Source organism: Phocoena phocoena, chromosome 12, assembly GCF_963924675.1.
Source record: "Phocoena phocoena chromosome 12, mPhoPho1.1, whole genome shotgun sequence".
In the NCBI taxonomy this organism is placed as follows: domain Eukaryota; kingdom Metazoa; phylum Chordata; class Mammalia; order Artiodactyla; family Phocoenidae; genus Phocoena; species Phocoena phocoena.
Window position 1 is genome coordinate 2,780,755 of NC_089230.1, and position 8,719 is coordinate 2,789,473.

At 51.9% G+C, this 8,719-nt stretch overlaps 1 protein-coding gene across 4 annotated transcripts in view; it reads left to right on the plus strand.

Annotated features, from left to right (window-relative positions):
* The window catches only part of RPS6KA2 (ribosomal protein S6 kinase A2), a 338,356-nt gene extending 330,079 nt beyond the window's left edge, over positions 1–8,277 (plus strand). For all 4 annotated transcript variants that reach the window (XM_065888700.1, XM_065888701.1, XM_065888702.1 and 1 more), the window contains 4 exons: positions 2,181–2,257; positions 3,443–3,560; positions 7,354–7,491; positions 8,152–8,277. In XM_065888700.1, the coding sequence (XP_065744772.1) occupies positions 2,181–2,257; positions 3,443–3,560; positions 7,354–7,491; positions 8,152–8,277 (459 nt within the window). The remainder of the gene's footprint in view (positions 1–2,180; positions 2,258–3,442; positions 3,561–7,353; positions 7,492–8,151) is intronic.
* The last annotated feature ends 442 nt before the right edge of the window (positions 8,278–8,719 follow it).

Genomic DNA, 8,719 nt, shown 5'->3' on the forward strand with positions numbered 1-8,719 from the left:
ATCTACCCAGCAGCTGCGCCAGGAGAGAGCGCACGTGCGTGGACTTGGTGCCAGAGCTCTTGATCTAGGTTGTTTCCCAAAGCTCCAGGGGCGAGTCAGGTGCTATGGGACCGAACGCTGGGGTTCCGCCGAGATTTGCGGACGAGAACGCACGTGAATCCCGCGGGCCCTCCCTCCCGCCCCCTCGTCTCAGGGCATCAGAGGCCTCGGCAGCACATCTCGTATGTGCTGTGCCCTTTTCAGGCTCCTGGGGATCATTTCCGGTAGGTCCTGAACTCCTTGATGTGTTTGTGGAGACAAATCCAGTTTCTTGCTTTTTAGAAAAGCAACCAAACCCAAGATGCTGGTGAGAGCAGAGCTGGAAACAGAAGAGGCTGACGTTGCTGATGGGGGTGGGGTGGGGGGGGGGGGTAGGTCAGGAACGAAAACAGACGTTAGGTTCTGCGTGGATCCCTCTGGTGGTTGGTGAAGCTGCTCCAGGGTGGCCCTGGTGGGTGCAGTGACAAGTACAGAAAGTCCTAAGAGAGAAGCATGCTGGCCCCTAGTGGCCAGTCTGTGAGCTGAGGGGTGACCCAGGTGGGGTCCACGAGGAGGATGTCCACGTGCCTGCCAGGATGCGGATGGTTACGCAGCTGGGGCCATCATTAGGCTGTCCAGATGCCACCCGTAGCCCCTTTAAGAACAATCTGGTTCTATTTGAGCGATACTATTGCCTTATTTGATCGCTACTAATGTTGATAGTATTGGTTTTAGTGATTAGAGACTACCTCACGTTGGTATATTACTTCACCATTTACCGAGCACTTTTACCAGTATTTTTTGCTTTTATCCGCCTATACCACATGGAGTGGGCAGGGTAGATACTGTTAGCCACAAACAGCTCACAGGTTAAAAGAAAAACAGACCCCATGTGTTGAAGGGACTGAAGATCACTCAGCTAGTGAACACGGGCAAGGGCTTCGACACCGAACGCTTGGTGTTTTCACACGCCTCGGTGAGCTGCCATGCTGCAGGCACCACGCCTGAGGTGCAAAGATCCCGGCTCTCCTGACTTCACGTTCAACGTCAGTCCAGGGACCTGCAGTCGCCCGGCGTGCCTGTGCTGCTTTCTTTATTGTTACTCAACCGTAAACGTCTCAGAGGATTGCCCTCCCCTGAAGCGTGTAACCCCGGGACACGAACACTCTCCCGTGTTAACTAGTCCTCGGAAACTCAAACACAGAGCTACCAGGTGACCAAGCAACTCCACCTCTGGGTACAAACCCAGAAGGGTTGAAAGCAGAGGCAAGAAAGGATATCTGTCCACCCGTGTTCACAGCGGCGAAAAGGTAGAAACAACCCACGTGTCCATCGATGGATGGATGGTACAGTGGAATATTAGCCTTAAGAAAGAGGGAAATCCTGTCCTCCACCACAGCAGGGATGAACCTTGAGGACACTGGGTTGAGCGTGACACGCCAGGAAGAAAAGGACAATTTTGTGACTCCTCTTACATGAGGGACCTAGAGTTGGCAAATTCATAGAGACAGAAAGTTAAATGGTAGTTCCCAGGGGCTGGGGGGAGGGGAGGGGGAGTTGTTGTTTCACGGAGACAGAGCTTCAGTTTTGCAAAAGGAAAAGCGTTGTGGGGATGGGTGATGCTGACAGCTGCCCAGCAGTATGAATGTACCTAGTATCACTCAACCGTACGCCTAAAAACGGCAAAGATGGGAAATGTTATGCTAAGTATATTTTATCAGAGTAAAAAAAATTCTTCTGTTTTGTTTTGGTTTTGGTTTTGTTTGGTTTTGGTTTTTGCCGCACCGCACGGCTCGCAGGATCTCAGTTCCCCGACCAAGGATTGAACCTGGGCCACCGCAGTGAAAGCCCGGAATCCTAACCACTAGGCCACCGGGGAACTCCCAAAATTCTTCTGCCTTAAAAATTAACTGTTTCCTCTTCAGTCTGTCGTGTATCTGGCAAGAGCCAGGGCTCCCTGTGTGCGCGGGTCTTTGGGGAATCCTACTGCAAGGAATTAGGGTCGGCTTTGCGGCGGTAAGCAACAGTTCCACTGAAGTCACCCCGCATCCCCAGCCATCCCCCCGACCCCCGCCGGCATTATGGATCCATCACAGCAACATGCTGTGACCTTGAATTTTCCCTGCCAAGTGCTCATCCGTCGTCTGCTTTTCCCCTGGCAGGTCCTGAAGCGGCAAGGCTATGACGCGGCTTGTGACATCTGGAGTCTGGGGATCCTGCTGTACACCATGCTGGCGGGGTAACGCAAACCCTCACGTGGGTGTCGGCGCTCAGGGCGCCCCAGCCGAGGCTGCTGGCCCTTGTGGGCCTGTCCCTGTGCACGGGTGTGGGCCCATACCTACAGACCTTGAGTTCAGTCTCCCGAGGCCCCTGCAGGACAACCAGAGAGCAAGGGCAGAAAGTCATGCCTTGTCGTTCAAGTGTGTCTCTGGAATTAGGGAACTGGGGCTCCACAGCTCAGCCCAGCTCATCAACAAAAACCCAAGCCTCTGACCGCGGGTCCACGTTCTCGCCTCTGCACCACGCATCCTCTGCACAGAGGTCACGGCATCTTTCCTTACAGACATCTTCTCGAGCCAGGAGGCAGCCGCGTCTCGAAGAGGCAGGCAGCCCAAGCTCCGGGGTCATGGATTCACCCTCACTAGCTCTGCTCCCGGGTGAATCACAGGAGTGACTGAGAATGCCCTGCTTTTTGCGTGGCCTCAGTGAGCTATTTCCTAGTCAATCAGTGACTAGTGTCGCAGTGGAGGGGGGAGCCCCGGCGAGCCTGGGGCCGTGCCCTGAGGGCTGCAATAGCAAAGGAGGCCCTGCAGTTTCTTCCCAATGCCACACTTTGTGTTTCTTCTGGTGCTTACTTTGCCAATACATAAACTAGGAGTACAAACCCTGCCACTGAAGGAAGTGCGTTAGGATTACATATAATTTTCTTTCTGGGGAGGCTACACTGACCCACCCTGGTTTGTGTGAAGGGGTGACAATAAACATCTGTCACACACTTACAGTAGGGCAAGAACCGTTTGCGTTTTGTGTGTGTCTGTGCGCACCCGCGAGTGTATTATTCTGCCCGTGTTGCAATTGAGGTTCAAAAACTTCATTCGTCAGAGAAGCCAGAGTTGGTACTAGATCGACCGCGGGTCTCTCAGACTTCAAATCCCAGGCTCCCATCCACTATATACCACACTGTCACCAGGGAAGCCAGAAACGGTCCAGAAAGGCTCATCCTTGGGTCCACAGAACTTTCTTCACTGGCCGAGTAAGGAAAAGAGACACAGCAGTAAGAAATAAATTACACTTTACCCTGAATCCTGGATTTGGGGCATGATGGGAAAGAAAATATTATTCTTTTTACAACAAAGAGGCGAAATGAACTTTATCTTAGATTATAAAATGGAAGCTCATTACCACAAATTCTCTCATCACACAGATTTACCCCTTTTGCAAACGGACCAGATGATACCCCTGAGGATATCTTGGCAAGGATTGGCAGCGGGAAGTACGCCCTTTCCGGGGGAAACTGGGATTCCATATCTGATGCGGCAAAGGTGAGTACATTGCCCAGTGCTCTTCTTAGGTATGGAGATTCTGCAGTAACCATTTTATCTTTGAGAATACTAGAGGATACTTTTCGTGTAAATCATACAGATATTTTATACTCATAGATATTTTTAAGACACACAGCTAAAAAAAAGAAATTTTGCAAAAATATTTCATCGCACTTTTCACATTTTCCACAGCCTTGGTGTATTAGGGTTCTCCAGAGATACAGAACCAATAGGATGTGTATGTATAGAGACAGAGACAGAGAGAGACTAAGACAGAGGATGAGCTATTTATTTTTATGGAATTGTGGAGGCAAGTCCAAAATCTATAGGGCAGGCCAGAAGCCTGGAGACTCAGGAAAGAGTAGATGTTGCGGCTCTAGTCCAAAGGCCATCTTCTGGCAGAATTCCCTTTTCCTCGGGGACTTCAGTCTTTTTTCACTTAAGACCTTCAACTGATTGGATGAGGCCCACGCACATTATGGAGAAGTTGACAGATTTAATTGTTAATGTCACCTTCACAGAAACATCTAGATCACTATTGGTTCATTTTTTTTGGGGTGGGGGGGTTGGCCTCACCACACGGCCTGGGGGATCTTACTTCCCCAACCAGGAATCGAACCTGCACCCTCGGCAGTGAAAGGGCAGAGTCCTAACCACTGGACCACCAGGGAGTTCTCTAGACGAGTGTCTTTTGTTTTGTTTTTCTTTTTTTTCATTGAAGTATGGTTCATTATGTAAGTTGCAGGTATACAACATGGTGATTCACAAGTTTTAAAGATTGTACTCCATTTATAATTGTTATAAAACAGACAGGTGTTTGACCAAACACTGGGTACCATGGCCTAACCAAGTTGACACAGAAAATTAACCATCACACTTTTAGGGATGTTGCAGAATGATAGCCCTGAGTGTTCACAGACTGATCAAGTAAAACTCTGGTACGGGGGTGTATTTCTGCTATTAAAAAATACTTTGAATTGGGGCTTCTCTGCGTCTGCACCATTTGTGACCAGCCCTGTTTCTCTGTCCATCAGACTTGGAGTTCCTCTCTAATCAAATAGTGAATTATAGTCCAACCACGGTAAGAAACAGCATCAACAGTCTATTTCCTGTGTTTCTATAAAATGACCACAGGAGGAGAAATTCTGGGGTTCTGATTCCAGCTCTGCCATTACCGTCTCTGTGTGACCTCATACAGTGATGGTGGAGGAGATGATGGAGGTGATGAAGGTGGTGAAGAGGATGGTGGAGATGGCAGAGGAGACGATGGAGGTGATGGTGGATGTGATGGTGAAGGTCATGGTGGAAGAGATGGTGGATGTGGTGGTGAAGGTCATGGTGGAGATGATGGGAATGGTGAAGGTCATGGTGGGGGAAGTGGTGGAGGTGATGGTGAAGGTCATGGTGGAGGAGATGGTGGATGTGGTGGTGAAGGTCATGGTGGAGGAAGTGGTGGAGGTGACGTGAAGGTCATGGTGGAGGAGATGGTGGAGGTCATGGTGGAGGAGACGGTGAAGGTCATGGTGGAGGTCATGGTGGAGGAGATAGTGGAGGAGACAGTGAAGGTCATGGTGGAGGTCATGGTGGAGGAGATGGTGGAGGTCATGGTGGAGGAGATGGTGGAGGTCATGGGGGAGGAGATGGTGGAGGAGACGGTGGAGGTCATGGTGGAGAAGATGGTGGAGGTCATGGTGGAGGAGATAGTGGAGGTCATGGTGGAGCAGATGGTGAAGGTCATGGTGGAGCAGATGGTGAAGGTCATGGTGGAGGAGATGGTGGAGGTCATGGTGGAGGAGATGGTGGAGGTCATGGTGGAGGAGATGGTGAAGGTCATGGTGGAGGAGATGGTGGAGGTGATGGTGGAGGTAATGGCAGCCGGCATTTAGTGAGCACCTCCCCTGTGTCGCACCCTGACACCCGCATTGCTCCTTCCATCCACTCTGTTTTGAATGGGTATGGGAATTGTCTTGGTTCCGGTTCCCACAGTAGAGCCACAGACCAGGACTTGGGTGCTGGTGGTTTCTTTGAGAGGTGATTTCAAACAGGAGTGGGGGGCAGGGAAAAGGTGTCAGGAAAGGAGTTCGTCAGGTACAGGACACGTTACAGGTTACAGCTGCAGGGAGAGGGCTTCGCTACCTCCCAGGACCTTTTGCCGGCTTCTCCCTGCTCCTTCCCTGCCATATCTTCCCCTCGCTCGTTCCCCTGTGCCTTTCCCCACTCTGTGCTCGCCACACAACAAAACCTCCAATCCTCCAAAAAGAGGCAAAGCCTATGGATTTGTATGTTTTTATAATACTTTATCCGCCTCCTGCATGCCTTGTATAAAAACACACTGCTTTACTGTGAGTTTTTTTTTTTTTTTGGCCTTGCCACGCAGCTTGCAGGATCTTTGCTCCCCAACCAGAGACTGAACCCCTGCCCTTGGCAGTGACAGTGCGGAGTCCTAACCACTGGACCGCCAGGGAATTCCCTACTGTGAGGTCTTGATCAAGTCAATAAAGGTCTCCCTGCTTTCATTTTCCACACATGGAAATGGGGAGAACAGTCCTTCCAGGAGATATTTGTTTCAAGAAGTTACCAAGATTAATGTTATCAAATATCAAAAGGCCTTGTGTTTCTCTGTAGAAGAAGGATATTTTATTAGTGTATAATATTTCTTTGTTGCGGTTGGTGACCACAAATTCTGTTGAGTGATGCAACTTCACATTAAACAGATACTCTAATTGATTTCATTTCATTTTGGAATGTGATGGCAACAGTAAAAGAAGGAGAGGAGGCTAGCAGAAAAGCACAGATTCTCGCCAGGGCTCTTCCTTGGGCACTTGGTGAATAACTATACACGTCACGTCTTCACCTACAAAACAGGGATGTGATATTCACCCTCTTTCCCCCAAGGACAGCCATGCAGATGCAACTCAGAGTTCTGATTGTACGTGTGTGTATACGTAGGTACACACCTTTGCATGTATTGCCACATGTACATCTAAAGTGGAGCTCAGTCTTTAAACCCATTGTAGGAGTTTTTGTTGCTATTACGTTACAATCAAATAAGAAAATCAGGGCTTCCCTGGTGGCGCAGCGGTTGAGAGTCCACCTGCCGATGCAGGGGACGCGGGTTCGTGCCCTGGTCCGGGAAGATCCCACATGCCGCGGAGCGGCTGGGCCCGTGAGCCATGGCCGCTGAGCCTGCGCGTCCGGAGCCTGTGCTCCGCAACGGGAGAGGCCACAGCAGTGAGAGGCCCGCGTACCGCAAAAAAAAAAAAAAAAAAACGAACAAACTCAAATAAGAAAATCACCTCTATGGAACATGAGCCCCTTTGGACACAAGTAAGAGCAGCAGATTATTAATTCCACAGTTGGTGATTATTTGCAGCAAATATTTGTGGATTTGAGGATAGTAATGTTTATTATATGTGCTAAAATGTAACTGAGGACATTGTTAGGATTGGTTTATGCCTGTGGGATAGTCATTATTTCAACTTCTCCCGTTGGAAGATTATCGTTTTTACTCAAATGATGTTTCAGTAATTTACACCTGCTATTGAACGTTTCCACATTTGATTTCTCTTCAGACATAAAATCTTTAATACTGTATGAACCTGGGGTGATCCACCAAATTGACGACGGTTAAAACTTTAAAAAAATTCACATGTGTATAAACCTGGGGGTAAACGTTCGGCCCCAGGCCCGGAGCTTCACTGTCAGCATGGTGGCTGGGTGTCGCCGTGAGCAGGGGAGGACTTTGGCTGGGAGCCCCTGAGAAGCAGCGGCACCCACTGCCCTCCCCCCACAGGATGTCGTGTCCAAGATGCTCCACGTGGATCCTCAGCAGCGCCTGACAGCAGTCCAAGTCCTCAGACACCCGTGGATTGTGAACAGAGAGTACCTGTCCCCAAACCAGCTCCGCAGACAGGACGTCCACTTGGTGAAGGTACCGACCGCTGGTCCCCACGGCAGAATGGTGGGAGCGGGGATTCCGGAGAGCCGCCCCGATACCCTCACAGCTAACCCCAGGGGTCACGGGGTGCCGGAAGGGAACCCGCAACAGGCCCAGATAGGCATCCCAGGTGTATTTATGGTTACTTGGTTCATCCCATACGTGCAGTCACATGCCAGACTCTGAGTAAGTGACAACTTCTGTTAACAAAGAAGGGGTGGCCCCTCTTCTGGGAGGTGTGCACGGCTGGGGTTCTCCTGCTGGGAGCCGCCCGTTCAAGACCACCCGAGGGTTTAGAGCTGCTCCAGGAGGGGCCCAGTCACCCAGGTTGGTCCCGGATCCTCAAGATTGGCAGAGCTGGGGTGCCATTGCCAGGAGGGCACCCCAGGGACCCAGCAGCCGCAGAGCGGATCGGGGGCCGGGAGAACCTCACCCCGGGGCTCCCCGGGAGCCCAGAGCGTCTACCCCCAGTCACCGCACGGTTCACAGATGGGGTCGGGGGGGCGGGTGGACACGGCAATCAGAGCAACACCCTGATGTTTGAGAGCCGGTGCTCCGTGGCCCTGAAGGAAGGCCTCCCGTAGCCCAGGCTCAGCGAGGCCCAGGCCGGGTCGGGGGCCGGCACAGCGTCACCGCCGCTCGCTTGTGTTGCAGGGAGCGATGGCCGCCACCTACTTCGCTCTGAACAGAGCCCCCCAGGCCCCGCGGCTGGAGCCCGTGTTGTCCTCCAGCCTGGCCCAGCGCCGGGGCATGAAGAGACTCACGTCTACGCGGCTGTAGCCGAGCCCGGCGCCCGCTCATCCTGCACCTTCTCGGGCAGCCGGAGAGGATCCAGGCGGGTGACCTCCCGACGCCTGGCTGTGCTGACCTTGTCATCTCCACCCCCAGCCAACCAGACGGAGTCCTTCCACTGCGGACCGTGCCGAGTGCCTGGAGGCTCCTCCAGCCCGTGGGTCTTGCCCAGTCATGGCTTGTGTTTCCATGGAGACATGTGTTTTCCAGTTATAAAGTCAGTGACCTGGTCTGATTTCTGGCACACACAGCCCGGGTGTCACGGTGCGAAGGTGACAGTTAACGGCAGAGCCCTGGGGGCCCGGCTTCTGCGCCTCTGCCCTTGCCCACGGCTGAGTGACCGGTGGGCACAGGGCACCTAGGAGCAGATGCCTGGTCCCTCCAGATGATCCAAAGAGCCCTCGTCTCATTGCCCCCCACTTGGGACTGA